The sequence below is a fragment of the Patiria miniata genome, unplaced genomic scaffold, assembly GCF_015706575.1.
Source record: "Patiria miniata isolate m_02_andy unplaced genomic scaffold, ASM1570657v1 HiC_scaffold_21, whole genome shotgun sequence".
Lineage (NCBI taxonomy): Eukaryota > Metazoa > Echinodermata > Asteroidea > Valvatida > Asterinidae > Patiria > Patiria miniata.
Genome location: NW_024037060.1, coordinates 4846409 through 4867005, shown reverse-complemented (window position 1 = coordinate 4867005; position 20597 = coordinate 4846409). Strand labels below are relative to the sequence as shown.

General features: G+C 41.4%; 1 protein-coding gene across 3 annotated transcripts; it reads left to right on the top strand.

Annotated features, from left to right (window-relative positions):
* On the top strand, positions 1–18949 carry LOC119729545 (mucin-5AC-like). Of its 3 annotated transcripts, XM_038202149.1 has the most exons (10): positions 1–201; positions 8544–13466; positions 13708–13833; positions 14168–14310; positions 14765–14993; positions 15192–15335; positions 15565–15899; positions 16458–16544; positions 17887–17964; positions 18061–18949. In XM_038202149.1, exons 1-10 carry the CDS (start codon positions 195–197, stop codon positions 18238–18240), a joined length of 6252 nt encoding a protein of 2083 aa, XP_038058077.1. In that variant the 5' UTR covers positions 1–194; the 3' UTR covers positions 18241–18949. The 3 variants fall into 3 exon arrangements, with proteins under 3 accessions (XP_038058077.1, XP_038058079.1, XP_038058078.1); XM_038202151.1 differs by lacking the exon at positions 13708–13833; XM_038202150.1 differs by lacking the exon at positions 17887–17964.
* Positions 18950–20597: the final 1648 nt, after the last annotated feature.

The following is a 20597-nucleotide window of genomic DNA, read 5'->3' as shown; positions in this document are numbered from 1 at the left end:
AACGCCTGGAAGTGATACACCAAGAAGCAGATAGGTCGTGCTATGGCCCACCCATCGCAACCAAAGATAGCCAGGTAGACAGTCGCTCTCCTGGAAGTCAGTGGGGTTTTTGCTCCGTGGTAGACGGCCCGAGGAGGATGCAGCTCCGCTGATTTCTAAGACTCCGTGAATTCCAAGCCAGTGCAACTTCCATCATGTCCGGTAAGATAATTTGCATGCTCTAATTCTCCATTCAACGCATAATATATTTAGTAACAATCGTTTTTCCAGAATACCTCTCATTTGTAAAATATTGTTCCTTGTATAAACATCGGAAAGAAAACTTAGGCTAAAGAACCATCTTTTTCAATGATTCTATTTTCAAACTGTTAATTGTTTCACAATGTTGTCACACTGCCTCAACGTCCGGCCACAACTCCGAAGCAAAAGAAATTCGATTAAGGTAGAATAATCTCAGATAAAATTCTTTAACTGTTTAAAAATTGCGCGATCGATATTAAAAAGAAACGACTACGAAACCCTGAAAAAAACTTGATTCCCACTATGGTTTAAAGAATCATCGAGAAGTGAAGGGTTACCTATACCTGGAAAACCGATTTTAAAGTAACAGTAAGAATAAAGGTTAGAGTTAGAGGGTTAGGGTTAGATTTTAATAATCTACCAAAACCATTTAATTCAGACGATAAAACTAGCTTTATCTAGTCTAACTTCCGACTTAGCGAATTAAATGTTTTGGAAACCATTCTAAATCTAACATGATAATAGTCTCTTCACGTCACTCACGATTTAAGATTTTGAAGGATAGTCCATTGCTGTGGGATAATTTATTACTGGTGTTTAGTTTGGATCCATGGATGCTATTAGAGGTGTTAATTGCTGAAAGACGGAAGTTGTTCCGAACTGCGAAATTGTTTATTGACCATGAACATGATAATTGGCATGATAATTGGCATAACTAGTCTGTCACTCAAACTACAAGCAGCAAGACGTAACCCATGTTGCATGCACTCATGCGCCCAAATTATCCCCGAAGGCTCCGCATTGAGGTTATAGAAGAAGAACTTCCGTGACTTGACATGAAAATCATAAGCAAGTTCATTATTTGAAGGGTTTTCCACAAAACATGGCAGACTTGATCTGCTTTTGACACATCATTCATTGATGAATTGATGTTTAGTCTAAACGTGCGTGCTCGGGTGGTGAACCTCTTAATTGTTATGACAACGCAAATCTTGCATCAGGTGGTACGCAGGATTGAAATCTAAAGAAAATCTTAGCCTAATATATAGGTCGGCATAGCGGGGAGGTAACAGTTGCGACTTTCAATAATCCCCTTTTCGTGCGAACCGATTTCCAATCTCGACCAAAATAGAGTTTCAACTTTTTTAACGGTACCCAAAAATTACAAGACGAAAAGCCTGTGCTCTCGAAGAATTAGCGTTATGTTTCAAAGAAAGTGTGGTAGAATTTAGAAAGAGTAATGGGTTCTGTATCTTTTAAGCACAAAATGTGCATGGTTTGGTTTGGTTTTGATTCGTTCACTACAAAACAAAACAAAGCTCGTATCATCCACCTGGAAATAAACAATATTGGAGTTTTTCCTTCTTTCAAAATTATTCCCAATTCCGGCCTTTTTCAGGGTAGGGGTGCATGGTCCAGACCCTTTTTCAATCTCCTTTTCAGAGATTTTCAATGTATAAAAATCAACACAGTACAATAAGATATTAGAGGTAATCTACAATTTGTTTTTGCTTGTTTCAATAAGGAACCGGAACGTTTTCCGGTATTTTTATTTTCTTGAAAACCAAACTATTTTAACATAATCTGGGAGGAGATTTCTTTGATACACCACTGTTTCAAAACAATTAAGGGCAATTCTTCAATCGGTTGCTCTTGCGTTAATTTTCAAATTTCAAGCCTCTCGCAGTTTGCCACATGTGTTAGCCCCCGTAGTTTGATTTCTCACTAATTTTACGTCAGCCGATTATTTTTTTAGACGAACGATTAAGATCGCTTTTTACGCACGACTGGGCAACCTCATCAAGTCGCTGTTGGAAGCCCGGATGTTTTCCCTCCCTTTCGCTTTCACTGCAGGTGCTTGCATTATAACTTTTTTTTGATAAGATAAACTGTCATTGAGTCCACCTCAAAACAGGTGTCAGAAGAATGGTATTGGCATGCATCCAACATAAACTCTTCCGCAAAGCAGGAAGCAATGATAAACAGAGCCTTGATTGGGCCTGTGGAATTTACTCTCTTATTGAACCCAAACGTGTCCAGGGCAAGACGGTTCACATTTAAGGTTCAGTTCCTAGAGTTGTATCAGTCGGTGGGGTGTTTACTCCCAGGGTTTTTTTTAAGCTCTGGCAGGAGCTTCTACATGTCACTTCGTGGTCGGTCGGTCGGACCCCAGAAAATTGACCAAAATAAGCCCCCTAAGTTTCCCATAATAATGTAACTACCAAATTTTAATTTTCAACAAAAAAATTTAAAAAATACATTAAATACTTTACAATTTTTTTTGGTCACAATTCGGAAAGATGTTTATGAAAAGTTTGTAAATGAAGGCGAAACATTTGCAATGATGCTATAGTCACGTGGTATTTATCACAAATCGCTATAAATATTGGTATAAATCTTAAATATGGTGTTCCATATGTGCCATCAGCGTCACATTTTTGGGCGTAGCATTTTTAAGCTCTGGCAGGGATCATTTTGATAAATTTCATGCAAGATATTCATGCAAGACGGCCATAACTCATTGTGCACTCGCACTTGATAGGAAATGCAAGGGCGGATCCAGGGGGGGGGGGGGGGCCAAAGGGGGCCATGCCCCCCCCCCCCCCCAAAAACGAAACCAATTTTTTTTTTTTTTTAATGTGACATCGCAATAAAGGCAGGCAATGAGTACACCACCATCTTTTCCTCAAAAAAAATTGGTTAAAGTGGTCAGAAATTGCCTCAGATCGCACCACAGAGCATCTAGAATCCAAAAAAATTTTCGGGGCCCTCACGGGCCCCGAACCCCACGCCGTAATTTTTGAGACCCACTTTTTTTGGGGGACCAAATTTTTTTTTGGCCCCCCAAAAAATTGTGTTCTGGATCCGCCCTTGAGGAAATGACGCATTCAAATGAGATGTTAGCTCTTTTACACCACTGTTATTCAAAGGTAACAACAATTGTTACTGAAGAAAAAAATGGGGCTTCATTTTCATTTTCATGGACGTGATATTATTTGCACATTGTTTTACCTTTTATTGGACGAGCGAAAATCTTCCAAGTTAAATAAGCTGTTAGTAAGGTTCTAGGGAGAAGTTTGTTTAAAAAAAATTCAAACATTAATCATCCCTCTCAAAAAATGACATCCCAGATTGCGACAGACCCGGCCGCAATTGGCCGGGGACCAAACGAATGACCTCAGCCGCGGGTTAACGACCGGGACCGCAGGACAGGCAGTCACGGTGGCTCAGAATTTTAAAATGAAACTGAAAATGCTGTACAAACTTCTTTATCGGTTGTTTCCCAACAAATAGAGTTCGTCTGTGCAATGTTAGTGGGAATCGGAATCACAACTTTCATTTAACATTTAACATTTATGTTATCGGATGATTTTTAAATCATAAATTTAAATGATGCATATTCAGTTTTTCAATATAACATAACACCTGTGCTGAAAAACAGCAGTGATAGGCATGCTTAAGAAAACACTCAATTTTTGTGTGAAAATTAATCATCGCGTTGACTATGACATGCGGTACCTGAATCAAACTTTTAGACGTTTGACCTGTCAACCACTCCTCTTGCAAAATGGTGACAGCCAGGTTCGAATCCCCAAAACGATTTCATCGATCGACTTCATGGTTTAAACTATGAGCTACATTGATTTGATGCAGAACAGATAACTTTATTCAATAGCAGAATTTTAAAGATTCTAATGTTACTAGTCCCCGAGTCTGCTCTAGACAGTGAGAGACCCACTCCATCTTAATTCTGCCTGGAGTTGTCCCAGAGGACGGGGTACCATTCATCTTCTCCGTCAGTCAAGAGGAAAGAAAAAACCGCCAACATGTAATAGACCTGAAGTTGAACTCGATTTTGTGCCGGTTCAAGGCTCACATTTCCAGTTGATGTTTTTTTGTCAGGGGAAAAGACAAATGTAATGAAGAACCCTTGCCACCTGTTGTGAGTTTTGTTTGTTTGCGTTTGTGTTTTATGATCTTACGGGGGAGATGGAGTCTGGCGGGATCAGAGACGCGTGACTAGACAGGGGGCACGGCGCGTTAAGCCCGTCTGACCGACCCAGTTTACCACGCTGGTGGGTGAGCGTTTGGCATGTTTGGAACCGTGGTGTTTCGGCTTCAAAATCGAAATATTATATCTTTCTATCTGAAAAGAAGAGAAGATTTTAATAGGCTCTAAACTATTACATGTATAAACAAAAATCACACTATACATTTCAACAGTTGATAATAAGAATTACGTAGAACCAGTTATTTTAAATTCCTCTGAGATATTTTATTACTGAAAAAGGGCACGGACTACAAATTCGAATTGGTGTGACATTTTGAAACACATTCGGATTGCAATCTTTTATTTATGACTGTTGGCATGATTCATTCGTCGAAAACCATTGCAAATATTCCCTTTCGATTTCGACTTGGCCCATTTGCAAATAATGGGCATTTCTATATTTAAATTGTCTCGTGCCTGAGAAATTATCTAATAAACAAACAAATAAATAAATAATGCAATTCCATTGAAAACATAATCCCAAACAAAGTGTACTGACTCCAATATAAATTTTAAAAAATAATAATGAAAATGTGATGCAACATTTAAAAACTTCAAAGTTTCAATACAAATCAAATATTAAGTCGTGCTGCTTCGAATTCCAATTGGAGAATAGTGTTTTGTCATCATCTAGCTACCATGGTGTGAGGTATTTTATAGTATATTCTGTGGGGGAAAAAGGTGGAATTTGTTTTCATACCTTGGACTGAGTGCTGCCTCATTTTTCCCAATGTCTCGCTGTTTGAAGCATTTCAGCTAAAGTTGACTGACCAGACAATGTCCCCGATGGAACACATGTTCGACAGAAAATAATACGTCAACATTCCCCATGACACCACTCCCAGACTTGCCTCACCGAGTGACTTAGTCTATTATTTTTTTCCCTTCTAAGTAATAATCAAGGACAATGAAAAGTAGGACAAATGCAGTTGGGTATGAGTCTCAGGGGGTCATCGACCGCTGTTACGGGAAATGTTGCAACTTGTGCAAAAACACCACACTGGACTAATTGTGAATCTTAAACGTGGTCGGTATAAAAATAAGTATAATCAAATTCATCCCAAACTGTATGCGGTGCTTATTGGTTTTTTGGGGGTTTTTTTGTTTGTTTGTTTTTTTGGTGCTGGCGTCACTCGCTTGAGATTTAATTTGTAACAAATTTTGTTACCGCTGTGACGTCAGATTTTTGTGTCAACTTTTGGTAGTTGGAACGGATAGATTTGGAGACACCACAACGTGTGAAACTCATCACAGCGAATACTTATTCGGACATATGGTTCAGTGTGTACACAAATCAGATTTGTTAGTTTGGTAGTATAAAGTGAACCGTATTTGTAAAAGAAAATTGGTTTAATTTGTTGCGTGCTAAACTCATTATAGAGATTGTGCTGTTGACGCCGGCTGCTTTGCAAATTTGTCACGGTACAAAGTAAGTGAAGAATTTTTTACATTAAAAGTGAATTGATTTAAAATCACATTTACCAGCTGCATCTGTATTTGATTTGAATTAATAATAATGATTATCTAAGAATCCGCAGAGAAAAGTTTGCTTGGCAGGTATAACAGAAAACAATATTTGTTTATTGAAAATCAATATCCTTCCATCATTGCCTTCTTAACTTGGCGAGTAGGACCAAACTGCCATCCCGAAAGCCTCTGAAATTCTCGGTATATAAAACTAGACTTTTTGCAGACAGCCACCCCGTGGCCCAAATGTTTCTGTATTTTCCATCAGGTAATGTCACGTACATGCTAATAATCGGGACGGAAAACCCATTTAATATTGATATTGTTTTCAGATGAAGGTTGTGACTCTCTAACAATAACCATATGTAGGCCTATCGCATTGCAGAAAAATACAGGCACGGGACATAATCCTTCCCTTTCCTAAAAATAAATGATCATCCACAAAGTGCTTTCAACTGGTTCACCTGCGATGGAATTCGGACAGGCAGTTTGTACCCCCACGGGGGTATGATGTGATTAAGGGGTCGTGTTACCCCTGACATCACCACGGCTTTACACTCGTAAATAAGACGGGGGGCCGCCGATCGAAGCAGCTAATGATACGTATTGGTGACCTTTATTTGGGGTCAAGTGACTTTTAAGATGTAATATCTTTGATGCAATAATAGCTTGGAATGGTGATGGTTTTATTTCTTGCGAGGCGGGCCTGTATATTAAAGTCTGCATTGTGTGTGTGTCTGGAGGGGGGGGGGGGGGGGGTTGACACAGTGTCTCTTTTCTGTCGCACACACAAAAATAAAAATAATATCGCAATGTAATAAGAACCACCCCACTTTACCCCACGAAACCTGCGTGCTTTGACGTCCATAATGCGCACGCGCAGATGTTCACGAGTATGCGCACTCACACAACGAGGGTTATTTCGGCACGAGGTCAAATTGACCCGGAATTTAAACACTACCAAAAAAATCATTATATACAATGTATATCATCCGTCTATATTTTCATTATAAACAAAAAATATCGGTATGATGTAAATAGATCGGATAGTACTTAATTAGTACTATTACGTTCGGCATGTTTGTACCATTGCTTAATTTCTTTGTAGCCGATTTCACAGCCTGTATTTCCACTTTGATACGGTTTGTTTATGTAACTTTTGGAAATTCTAGAAGCACTTCTTATAAGGTTTGTCCGACCCCCCCCCCCGGCCACTCAATCTAACGGCCACTCGAAACAAAGAAATAAGAACTGAAATAAAACAAATTGATGAATTTGTACAACTGTCAAATGTCAAAACGATTCGAAATGACACTAGAATAAAATGACGCCGGTGGGATCAACAGACAGCTATGAATCAGTCGTCTGTTTATTCCAAATATCTGACTTTTTACCTTCCCGGAAACAAACAATGGCCTGGTTCTGGGACAAACAAAGACAATGAATTACACAAACAACATGTTGTATTGATTTTCAAAATGTGCCCGAGCTTCCAATTTGTGACCGACTTGTCAATAAATAATATTCTGGCTATGTGTTCTTTACCTGTGTCAAGCTGGTTGTGCTTATCGCTTTGAAAGACAACAGAAATTGGCAACCTGGAAAAGGTACCTTTAAGAAATTACACGAGAAAAAAAATCATCTTCAAGTTTTCAGTAGAAACAAAAGAGAAGAACAAGAAGGGAAGTGGCGACTAAATGTGAACATTATCGAAAACTTTTTACGCATTTTAAAATAGTTTCCGCTGACATGCTGTTACTCTGAGAATATACGAATATAATTATTGCGAGTGAGTAAGACAAGCCCGACGCGTTCAAAACTGTTGGCAAAGAAGCCAATGTTTCGAATTTAATTTAAAAGAGCTAGCTCAAACTCTGAAAATCACTTAAAAATGGGACAAAATATGCATCTTCTATGAGACCACCCGATAGAACCATATTATGTTTTATGGAACTCTACTTGACACGGCACATGCATGATTCAGCAACTTTCCATATACCGACATTTTTAACACCTACTTCGTTCATTCATCATCCAAAAACACAAACATATTGACACTGGTCGTGTTAAGTGTCAGACAATAAATCACCCGTGCATAGCATGGAAGGCATCTATTGCTGCTCATTGAACTCCCTTCACGGTTGTATTAAGGTGGCCCAGTAAACACCCTCATGCTGCACTTTCACGATTCCCCTTTGCTTATTTTTGCGAAGACGTTTTGAAAGAGGCTGCTAATTATGGAATAAAAAGCACCTGTGGTGCTTGCTGTCAGGTCTTTTCTCCCAAAATGGCCCAAACTGGAGTAAGACTGAATGCTTACGCTTATAGCACCATGGTGTAACTTTCATTCTCCCTTATTGGTGCTAATAATACAGAGTGAGTCAAAAAATGTCGCTTTGGATATGTGTTGGTAGTGTTTTGGGGTGGTCACAAAGAAAGGCCTGTATCGTTTTCGTGCATGGCTGAATATCAGTGAAATTTGTACTGAATGTGGTCAATACCCAGACCGAATGTTGGCTGAAGAGAAAAAAACTGGTAACCTTTCTCTTTTTTGTGGGAGATAAGGACATATCCAAAGGGACATTTTTTTACTCACCCTGTACATCAGGGAAATTTTCACCTAATATATACACGGAGCCAACAATGCCCTGAAATTAAGAGCAAAAATACCGGGATGGGACACTTTAACTTAGTAGGACGCTTTAGTCTGAATGAAAAAAAGTTAACCATGACACGGTCATTGAAGTAAATTAATTGAGCCATTCCGTCTTTTTTTCCATTAAAGGCTTTTCCAGATCATCATTGCGTCTTTCACGGCTGGGATTCCATCCTCGTCCCCATGGATTTCGGCAGAATGTTTCAGAGGGAATCGCAGTTACTCCGTCGTCGGATGGACAACTTCGGCGCGGGCGCACTTCATCTTTTAAACCAAGGCGGCAGTTGTTTCTATTGTCACGATTAGGAGTCGTCTACACTCTGGCCCTTTTGTACGCGGTAATTGTGGTGGCTACATGCAAGACTCAAGTAGAAGATACGAGCATTGAGGTCTCATCTCATCCCACTGCAACAGATTCACAAGACTCATCTCATAACTTCAAGGAGACAGCAATCGGCACCACTACACCGCTGAATGCAATTTCTAACAGCACCGTCAACACACCAGATTCAACGATATCGAGTCAAAATCAAACCCAGTCCAGTAGGTCTGAGCAAAAATCTACTAACTCCCATGTACAGTCAACTGAAATTGTACCATCTAAGACACCTTTGTTTGGTGATTTGACAACTGTGGAAACCTCTCCTTCGCTTACACGTGAGAAAGTTGTCACAACATCTCATCTGTATGGCAGATTCCATCCATCCACGCCTGATTCTAAGACGACCACACCCATTCCAAACACACACGAAGAATCAAAGTTGACATATGAGGAGCCTTCTACACCACCTATGTCGCTGATCGAGAAGCTTACCATGAAGACGATCCCTGAATCAGAAACCGATTCTTACCTACGAGATCCAACGAGTACCGTCCCAGCTGAATCTAAGGTGACCGATGAAGCACAAACCACAATACCAACCTCCATAACTCAAAAACCTAAAATAGCCACAGATTCCGACCACAAACGTCATGAATCAAAGCAACATTCTGACCCACCAAAGACCCAACACATCACAGATAAACACAAGACGAAGATGACTGCTGATGAATCTCCAACCTCTCCAGGCACTCCGCCCGATAAATCTTTCACATCTCCAAGTAGCAAGACTGAAGACATATTTTTCGAAGAAACCGCAAGTGAGCAATTCATCTCCACCCGGGAGTCTGACACCGTCACAACAAACACAGTTTTCAGGGAAACTATGATGTCGTCTGCCTCCAACTCTGAAGCAATTGATCTCGTGACATCAGATGAGCCATTAATTTATAGGTCAACTGCAGTTCACCGAGAAGAGGTTTCCACCTCTGAGAATTCACCCAGACCTACTTTTGAGGGGACTGATACAAATGTGCATTTGCAGACTAGGTTTGTTAGTCACGTTGCTCCAACTAAGACCCAAGTGGATTTGTCTTCAAAAAAAGCAACAATGGAGGTTTTGAATAGAACGCAATCTGAACACGTCCAGACTTCACCTCCTTCACGCCAACCTGACCCTGACGTCACAAAACCTTCAACACAGACTCAGATACATCACGATACAACGGAGTCCAATAGAAAACCTTATACATCAGGAAAAACTCCACCAAAGTCCACTGAAATAACGCATTCAACATCAACTGCAGTTAACACTCAAACGTCAACCGAATCTTGGGAACAATCCACAAACTTTAAACATGTGTCATCTTCAAGTCCAACTTTGGTGTCGACAGATGAGTCGCCATCTACACTCTTTCCCTCTTCCCCTGTGACCGAGTCTCCAAAAATTAAAGTTTCATCACATTTTACACACTATTCTAAATCAGCAACCAAATCATCCACCAACATGGCGACCCCATCACCTGTAAATGCAGACAGCATTTCTACACCAAAACTCACGACCTCTACATCAACAATTTGGGGTACGCATCCAACAAAAATCCTAGCCAGTAAGGGGAGAGATAATGTGACAGAGCCGGCAATGACTGGGTTGATGTCTGAATTGCCAACAGGTTCCACTCGTTCAACTACAATGATATCAGCGAAATCAACTTCAGGTAGATCAGGAGACAATCAGACAACATCAGGGCATGCGATATCTTCAAGTTCCCGTGCAACTTCAGAAGACGTCCAGACCATGCAAACTACGGAGATGAAAAACACGGAGATCGCTCCTACAACTAAATTTCCCTTAAAGAACAAATCATCAACATCAAAATCTGTGATCTCTGATTCACCCACAACAGATTTTCGCGCCAAAACATCTGCTAGAGTGTCACTTATGACGTCCGAAGAAAATGCATTGTTTAAGACTCCAACTCCTGGCCCATCCAGTCTGACAACCTCTCAAGTTTCGTCTGCATCATCCAGAATCCACGCGTTTCTTTCATCCGTTTCTATCGACCCCGCTGTTGCCAAGACAACATCCATGGCGACGGCATCCACAAAGGCTGTCAAGCTCACACCAATATTAACCACAACCGAAGCTGCGATAAAAAGCTCTTCTGCCCCTATTGTGACAACAATTTCTCCCATGCAGAAAACCACAACTTCCCTCATGATAGAAACCACGACTTCTCCCATGATTGAAACCAGGACTTCCCCCATGATGGAAACAACAACTTCTCCCATACTGAAAACTACAACCTCTCCCATGCTGGAAGCTACAACTTTTCCCGTGCTGGAATTAATAACTTCTCCCACGATGGAAACCACAGCTTCTCCAATGGTGGAAATAACTTCTCCCGTGCTGGACATAGAAACTCCTCACGTGGTGGAAAACACAACCGCCCCCATGCCGGAAACAACAAAGTATCTCATGGTGAAAACAGAAACTTCTTCCACCCTGAAAACAACAACGATTCCCATGCTGGAAACAACAGCTTCTCCCACGCTTGAAACCACAACTTCTCCCATGATGGGATCAACAACTTCTCCCCTGATGGAAACCAGAACTTCCCTCATGCTGGAAACCACAACTTCTTCCATACTGGAAACAGCAACTTCTCCCTTGATAGAAACCACAACTTCTCCAAAGATGGGATCAACAACATCTCCCCTGATGGAAACAACAACTTCCCCCATGCTGGAAACCACAACTTCTTCCATGCTGGAAACCACAACTTCTTCCATACTAGAAACAGCAACTTCTCCCTTGATAGAAACCACAACTTCTCCAAAGATGGGATCAACAACATCTCCCCTGATGGAAGCAACAACTTCCCCCATGCTGGAAACCACAACTTCTTCATTGCTGGAAACAGCAACTTCTCCCTTGGTGGAGACCACAACTTCTCCCATGATGGGATCAATAACTTCTCCCCTGATGGAAACCACAATTTCCCCCATGTTGGAAACCACAACTTCTTCATTGCTGGAAACCACAACTTCTTCATTGCTGGAAACAGCAACTTCTCCCTTGATGGACAAAACAACTTCTCCCATGATTGGATCAAAAACTTCTCCTCTGATGGAAACCACAACCACCTCCATGCCGAAAACAACAACTTCTCCCATGCTGGAACCAACGTCTTCTCCGACGCTGGAAACATCAACTTCTCCCAAGCTGAAAACCACAACTTCCATGCTGAAAACCATCACTTCGCCTATACTTGAAATATCAACTTCTCCCACAACGAAAACAAAAACTTCTTCCACGCTGGAAACGATATCTACCATACTGAAAATAACATCATCTTCCATGCTTGAAACTACAACTTCTTCCCAGAAGGAAACAACTTCTCCCATGCTGCAAACCACAACTTCTCCCATGATGGAAACAACAACTTCCCCCATGATGGAAACAACAAGTTCCCCCATGATGGAAACAACAACTTCCCCCATGATGGAAACAACAACTTCCCCCATGATGGAAACAACAACTTCTCCCATGATGGAAACAACAACTTCCCCCATGAGGGAAACAACAACTTCCCCCATGATGGAAACAACAACTTCTCCCATGATGGAAACACCAACTTCCCCCATGATGGAAACAACAACTTCTCCCATGAGGGAAACAACAACTTCCCCCATGATGGAAACAACAACTTCCCCCATGATGGAAACAACAACTTCCCCCATGATGGAAACAACAACTTCCCCCATGATGGAAACAAGTGCTACAATGTACAACTCGACCGGTCACTCCACACCGTCAACGGCTTCATCTGAAACAGGCGCTACAACCTCATTCACGCTGTCACAAACATCTCCAATACCATCGAATTCTACAACCCCCAAATCGACGATATTTTCTCCTTCAGTGTCTGCAACCCCCTCACTTTTATCAACAACTTCCATGTCCAAATTGACTACTTCTCCAGTAGTGCAATCAGCATCTCCCTTGCCTGAATCAACAACTTCTTCCTCGCCCGAAATGACTACCTCTCCTCGGGTAGAATCCAAAACTCCCTCTTTTGAAACAACTTCGGCCTTTCTAGAATCGACCTCTTCTTCTTCATCTTCACTGAAATCCACAACATCCTTGCCCGAATCAACAAGTCAAGTGACTGAATCGATTCCTCCCTTGCCTGGATTGACGACGTCTCCCACGCCCGAACAAACTACCCCTGTTTTGATGAAATCAACAACTTCCCTTCTCGAGTCAACTACCCCTGAGTCCGAATCGACCACTCCTTCCTCAGAATCCAAAACTCCCTCACTCGAATCAACAACCTTGCCCGTACCCAATGTGTCTACTTCCCCAGTATTGGCCTCAACGTCTCCCTTTCCTGAGTCAACAACGTCTCACACAGCTGAACTAACCACTTCTCCTTCGTTGGAATCTACAACTGTCTTGCCCGAATTATCAACTTCACCCAAGCGCGATTTGAGTACAGTTTTCGTCTTGGAATCAACTTCTCCATCGATTGGAACGACTTCCTCCTTGGAATCTTCCATTGTACCGATGTCAAGTGTTTCTGATGCAGATGATGAAACAACTACCAAGTCTTCAGATGTAACCTCCAGCTCAACGGTTAAACCTTTCGCCAGCATCAGCTTGACTCCTATGACTTCACATGCCGAGGCAACTGCAACTGCAACGACCGCAGAGAACACTTATGAAACAGGTAAATGATGTTTTATAAGTGCTATAGTACATAAAGTCAACAGATGGATGCCATGTCTCCACAAAAAATTCAGACCAGTGAGAACAGTCTATAGATGCGCGTCTATTGTGGGTTATGATTTTGAGATGACCATATCTCTTGAAACGAATACAGCTAAAGGACAACAATATTATTTATTGCAAGTGACATCTTGTATCTGTGCTAGTTTGAAATATTGCCTATTTTTTTGGTTTATGTTTAGTCGATGAATGCCGACTGCATCTGGACAATTGTGACCAACTCACAGAGATCTGCGCGGATACAAAGGACTCGTATCGATGCGATTGCAGACAAGGGTACTTCAAAGACAAGACAGACACCTGTATAGGTAACTAGATGCACATGATAAAGTCTATATAATAATTTTTAGTCTGGGTTAAAAAGGGAACATGAGCAAAATTGCAGCTGTTTTGAAATAGCTTTAAAATGTACTTGTAAGTTTTAATTGTAAGTTTTGGCTTCGTATAAAATGTCTTCAATCTTGCAAGTTAAAAAAGAAGCAAATTTGTACATGGTATATCTCTAACATTGAAAATGAAAATAGTAGGGGAAAAAGTGAACACAAATTTTGTAAAATACGAAGCTGGTGATATTCAGGTTTTGTGTTTCACTTATCTGAAAATGGTATTTAGATTTTCATCGATACCTTCTTTTTTTCCCAGAGGGTATCTCATTCTACGGAAGATTTAAGATAGATGCATTCATTCGCGGAGAAAACAACGCGGTATCTGCCTCTTACACTCCGGAATTAGAAGATCCAACCAGTGCAACTTTTATGGAGCTTTCTGCGCATGTACAGGATGCAGTAAGTACTCGATTGTTCTTTTTATTGTCAAAGAAAAGAAGCACACAGGAACTTACGATTATAAGATTACGACTTTGCCTTTCAACTGTCTTGGGGAAACACACATCCCCTATCGCTGTGTTTCTTATTATTCAAAATAATATTGTCATGACATTTCAGCCTTAGCAATGGGCCTTCTTCAGAGGCAAAACAAGAAACAACCATATACGGGACAGCTACATGTTTGTTTCTTGTTCCTCAGTCACTTGCCTCTGGAGGCAAAACAAGAAACAACCATATACGGGACAGCTACATGTTTGTTTCTTGTTCCTCAGTCATTTGCCTCTGAAGAAGGCCTTGCTTAAGCTGAAATATCAGCGGGCCATTCTATTTTTCATTTGTATATTTCAGGTCAATCCAGTCAGTGAGCAGTTTGCACTGCTTCTTTGTTTCTTGTTTTTCTTCTGTTTTGCAGATTGAATTTGTATTTCAGCAAGACTCCAGAACAGAGTCATTGTACCGAGGCTGTGAGGTTATTCGGTTCTGGTCTGGCAGCATCGTCACTGAGTTCCAAATCATTATGGACGGGGCATCTTCACTAAACCAGTCTAACCTGCAAGTTATTCTACTCAATGCTGTAGAAAATGGAACATTGCTGAGATATGGTAGATTGGTTGTGGCAGCGGATTCTATACGTGTGACTCGTAAGTAAAGTCTTATTTCCCTCCAAAAACGTTTCCCAATTCTTAATGAATTCCGAACGAAACTATTCAAAAACGATGATACATTGTTTTGTTTTCAACAAAGAAACGTTCAATTTTGTTGGAGGGTTTGTTTCGGGCACTCTTTTTACCTTTCGTTCCTACCTCTGAAGTTCTTGGCACTTTTTAAAATTGCTGCAGCTCTTGACGAGTGCGCACAGGATCTCCACGATTGCTCCGAGCATGCTACCTGTCACGATCAGCCGACAAGTTTCACTTGTGTCTGCAGTGAGGGATACAGGGACCCATACCAAGGTGTCATTCCAGGAAGATACTGCGAACCAGGTACGAATAGACGAATCGGAAGCTAGAGGGGGCGGAGCCAGGTTAAGAAAAGGGAGGAGGGGTTCAAACTAAGACATGTCAGAGATGTTTGGACATTCATACTGAACAATGCAATAACGCATGTTGCCGCTGAGGGCGCAACATCCTGCTTATCCAGCCCACGATGAAACATTCTAGAGATTTCAACAGGGTTTATGATCATTTAGTACGTTTGGTTTATATGTTTCAGTTGCCCATCCTACAAAGAGATCTCCGATCAACAAGATGTTCTTCATCGTTGCCATCGTCCTACTTGCATCAGTCTTTCTCTTGGTCGTCTTAACCATCTCAATGACCATCGTGTGCAAGAACTGGCGATCGAGACACAAGAGCTTCACCTTAAAGAGCGTAGACGCCGTTCCAGGCGTCACGGCGCCGAGGAAGATCTCTGACGCGTTCCTCGCCGGCGCCGACGTGGAGACTGGGATGTGGTGTCCTGGGGACGATCAAGAAATGGACAACTGGTCGACTGGTAGCTCGTCTAGCACGGGACGGGCGTCACAGAAAGGAAAGGACAAAATGAAGGTACGATAGGTGTATTTTTGTTTTAATCACTCAGGAGCAGCGTTGTACGGTCGAGTCTACCACAAGTCCATCACAAGTCCGTCACAAGTCCATCACAAGTCCATCACAAGTCCATCACAAGTCCGTCACAAGTTCATCACAAGTCCGTCACAAGTCCATCACGAGTCCATCACAAGTCCATCACAAATCTGTCACAAGTCCGTCACAAGTTCATCACAAGTCCATTACAAGTCCATCACAAGTCCATCACATTCAGTCTCAAGTCAAGTCACTAGTTATTCAAATGAACTGTTACAAAAGCATTCCTTTGTCATTGTTCATCCAGTTTGTGACTGGACTTTATGAAAGGACTTGTGACATGACTCGACTACAACACTGCTCAGGAGAATGCTGTAAAGAGCATGCTTTGCATGACTGTAATGAACATCTCTCAAATTTCGGTGAATGTAGAAATACATCGGTAATACTTAACCGTGTCAACAGGAGTTAATATTAATTAATTTATATTATATAATAGTTTATACATGAGACAATAATGTGTTTTTTTTTATTTTGCAGAATGGTCGTATGGCACCTATAGCCAATATTTCCGAGCTTGAGTTTGAGATGGGATGCGATGCCAGCTTCGAAGACGAGAAAGGGATGGTGAGTTAAACAATTAATAATTTACATGACTTACAATCCACTATTTAGAAACAAAACTTGAAGGAATACCAATATTGTGTGAGACGGCTAGGTGAGTATAACTTTCTCTAAAACAATGAGGGCGCCCTGCAGCTTTAACATGGCAAAGCGACCTTTTACGACCTCGAAATCTTCCCAATTCATCTGTGATGAATTATGGGTGATAGGAAGTGGGTGTCGGACGCTTCGCCCCATTTCCACGTCGCCCCATGTCACTTCGCCCCTAACCACTTCGCCCCATCCCCACTTCGCCCCATCCCCACATCGCCCCATCTCCGCTTCGCCCCATCCCCGCTTCGCCCCATCCCCACTTCGCCCCATCCCCACTTCGCCCCATCCCCACTTCGCCCCATGTAGTATGAAAAAGGTGAAGGCTAGTCTAGGGGTGCAGACCAAATAAACAGCCAAAGACCCCAGATAATAAATGCTCTCAATTCTAGAAACTCAGGAAAAACACAAACTCTCTGATGTGGTGCTAGAGACACAGATGAGAGATGATGGCTCTATCCCATTCAGAGACGCCTCTCCTATTGGCTTGTGAATAACTTCATCAGCCGCTGGAATCGGCTGGATTCAAAAGAATCCGTAGGTATGGGTCAGTGAGTTACAAGGAACTCACTGCCTTGAGGAAAATGTTCCGTCAAAATTTGTCTGATATGTGACTTACAACTTCATTTAGATGAGATTGGTTTCTCCAAGAGTGAAATTAGGATGTCAAAGGTATTGTCGTTCTCAGATAAGTGGGAGACAGGTTGGTATAGCCGGGTTGGGAACAAAGTTGGATCTTTTACTTCAAGCTTGAGAGGTTGGTTATGAATTGTTCATTTGGTGATAGGCTAATTCTTTCCGTTGGTTAGCAATTAGTGAATCTGTTGAAATTGTTTTTTGTAAGCCAAAAAATTAGATGAGATTTTTTTTTTACATGTAAGTTGTAACGGCTGGGGCGAAGTGGGGATGGGGCGAAGTGGGGATGGGGCGAAGTGGGGATGGGGCGAAGTGGGAATGGGGCGAAGTGGGAATAGGGCGAAGTGGGGATGGGGCGATGTGGGAATGGGGCGAAGTGGGGATGGGGCGATGTGGTTAGGGGCGAAGTGACATGGGGCGACGTGGAAATGGGGCGAAGTGTCCGACATTCATAGGAAGTATATCCCATCATGCATCACGGCTTCCAAGCTGACGTTACACAAAACCGCTTAAAAGTGGTGAGATACTGACACAAGAATTGCATTTTTATTTACTGTGTCACAGAGGTCTTCCAGTATTATTGACATTCGTGTGATTGATTCATACTTGTACATTTCAGAACGCTACAAAACCAACCAATGCTGGCAAACCGACATGCGATATCCACAAAGGCCATGGCGACCAAAATGCTAACATAGTAAGTATTTAAAATACAATTTTAAAACTCTCATAATTTAAAGCATTTGTGGTTTTTGTGAATGTATCTCATACTCTCTGTTTCTCGTCTCTCGAGGTTTCGTCAGGAGATGACAATGCAAAGAAGGGGACGCCTAACACTGCAGTTACCACAGAATCAGCCAAAGCATCCTCAAAACAAGACCCCGTGACTAGCACGGCGCCCTCTACGGTGGGAGGAAGAAAGGCCAAGGTTCGACCAATGCCTAAAGGTCCGCTGGGAAGCAGACGGTTTTAAGTTGGTGATTATTGATGAGTGGACGTTATTATCGAAGTAGTTTGTTTGTATTGTGTTTGAAAGTAATGATGCAGTTTTATAAAACATAGAGTGATTTGAGCAAACATTTGTAGCAAAAAAAATCCTATTTATCGAAGTTGTTTCAAGCATGAAAGCATTAGGGCATCCCTTTTTGTTTCTTGAATTCTCATTTTCCGACCGACCTTATTTTGGACAATACTTCGTTATGACACGGCAAAGTTTAGAGCATTGTACCCCAAAATGTTTTGTATTTCGAAGTAGGTGTGTAGATAAGTTCAAGGATTCTCTGCCGTGAATACAGTTCCGGCTTTCTGTTATTTTTTGAAGTCTGCACTCGACATTGTTGACGAGTTGTAATGATACTTCGCGGACTCCTCTATAGAGGTAAATAATAAGTGGTTGCTAAGCGACGATTCGCTGGACTTTCTATGAACACTCTTCGTCAATTCAATCAAGGATCTGTCTTTAGTTGATACTTAAAGAATACTGTTTTTGCATGTGATATTAAATTTTGTATTTTTCTATTTGTTTAAGCTGGATTTGTTACCGTGATATACATCTTTGTATAGGCTTGCTAGTTTATAGCTTTTTTGTTTGTTTGTACGTTTGAGTTTCTGCTGGTTAATTCTTATGGTTTTAAACTTGTTTTCTTCAATGTAAGAAAATAAAAGGAAATTCTGATACCTGCCATCTTGTTTCGAAGAAAGTCAATACAACAATGTACTTTTGTCATGATCAGTAAGGCGATAGAGGAGCGGTTGAAACTTCTGATCCCCCAAAAGATGTAAAAATAAACACATAGACTCTTAAAGTAGGATGAAACTTCCATATAGGGAACCCCACATATAAGATGGGAGCGTATTCTTAACCAATGTGCACGAAATACAAATACGAAATATGACAATAGGCCTATGGAATTCAAAACGATACTTTTTGGCAATAGCTTGTCATTTTTCAGTACTTTTTGTCTGAGAGAGTCTGTGAGAAAAAATATTCTACGTACATGCACCTTCTTTTTGACAAAAAACTGTGGCACTCTGGTTGAGATGCTTCAGTGCAAGGCCGGATCCAGGACACAATTTGGGGGGGGGGGCATTTTTTTTTGTTCCCGAAAAAGTGGGTCCAACAATTTTCTGCCCCAAATTTACTATGAAAAGCAAGGGAAGGGGTGCAAATGTATTGCTTTGGTTGAGTTTTGTGGTTGGTGCACGCAATGACTGCCTTTTTGCGACGTTACTGAAAAATATAAAATAGAATTTTTAACAAATGGGTTCGTTTTGTGTGTTTCTTGTGAGGGGGGGTATGGCCCCCGTCGGTCCCCCCCCCCCCGATCCGTTGTTGCTTCAGTGAACAAAGCTTGCTACTTGCACTCAGGTTTAAAGTCAAGGTTGAGAACAAAATAGGATACGATTGCCCAACAGGATCTCTCAAAAAGACAAAATGAACAAGTGTTCTTGATAGAGCACTCCAAAAAGTTTGCTGCGTTGGCTTGGAGTCGACAAGATAAACAAAACAATATGTATAAAGGCAGGATTCAAATCGTCTTTTTTCATTTATCATAGAGGGTATAGGCCTATCCACATTTTCATTTGTCATAGTTCAAATTGCGGAGACCGCTTCCACTTTTGATCTGCTTTGATCATCTCTTACTTTATCATTACTCAGCTGTTTGTCAAGCGAACACGACAAAATAACTGCATAAAATGTTGGAATGAACATTATTTGCGTGACTGTTTGCACCAAGTAAAGAAGTCGACAAACTGGTGTTCAAATGTCTTGGGAAGACGTGCTTACTGTTAACTTGGGGAGCAAATGGAGCGGGCCAGTATCACCCCAGGAATTTCAGGAGGCTTTTCCAGAGGAGACACGGGTAAGTCTGGCATCCCTTGAGGGGCACAAAATTTGCTTTGGAGTCGGCTTGGTCTGATGTTGACTCGGTACAAAGCCAACTTAATCTGAAGATTACTCGGTCTCGATTAAGTCAACTCGGTGGAAAGGCACCTTTTGTAGACAAGACGGTTATGATGTTGCTCGACGACTTTTCGTGGGACCAAGTTAGCCAACATCCCTCGTGCATAATCGGGGAGGGGGAGGTTCGCAAGTTGGGATACAAGGGATGCTTGAATACTTGTAGGTTCGTTTACTCCATTCCCTGATAAATATACATGCACTGCAGCTATTTAAGGAGAAAGGTACATCCACCAACCTCTGGAGAAAACGTCCATGCATTTTATTGTACAAGTGATAATGTACTGTAATGTAACAGGAAATACGAATGCGACAATTTAGTCGTGATTAACAAGGAAATTGCAATGCGGTGTAAATGATTTTATGCA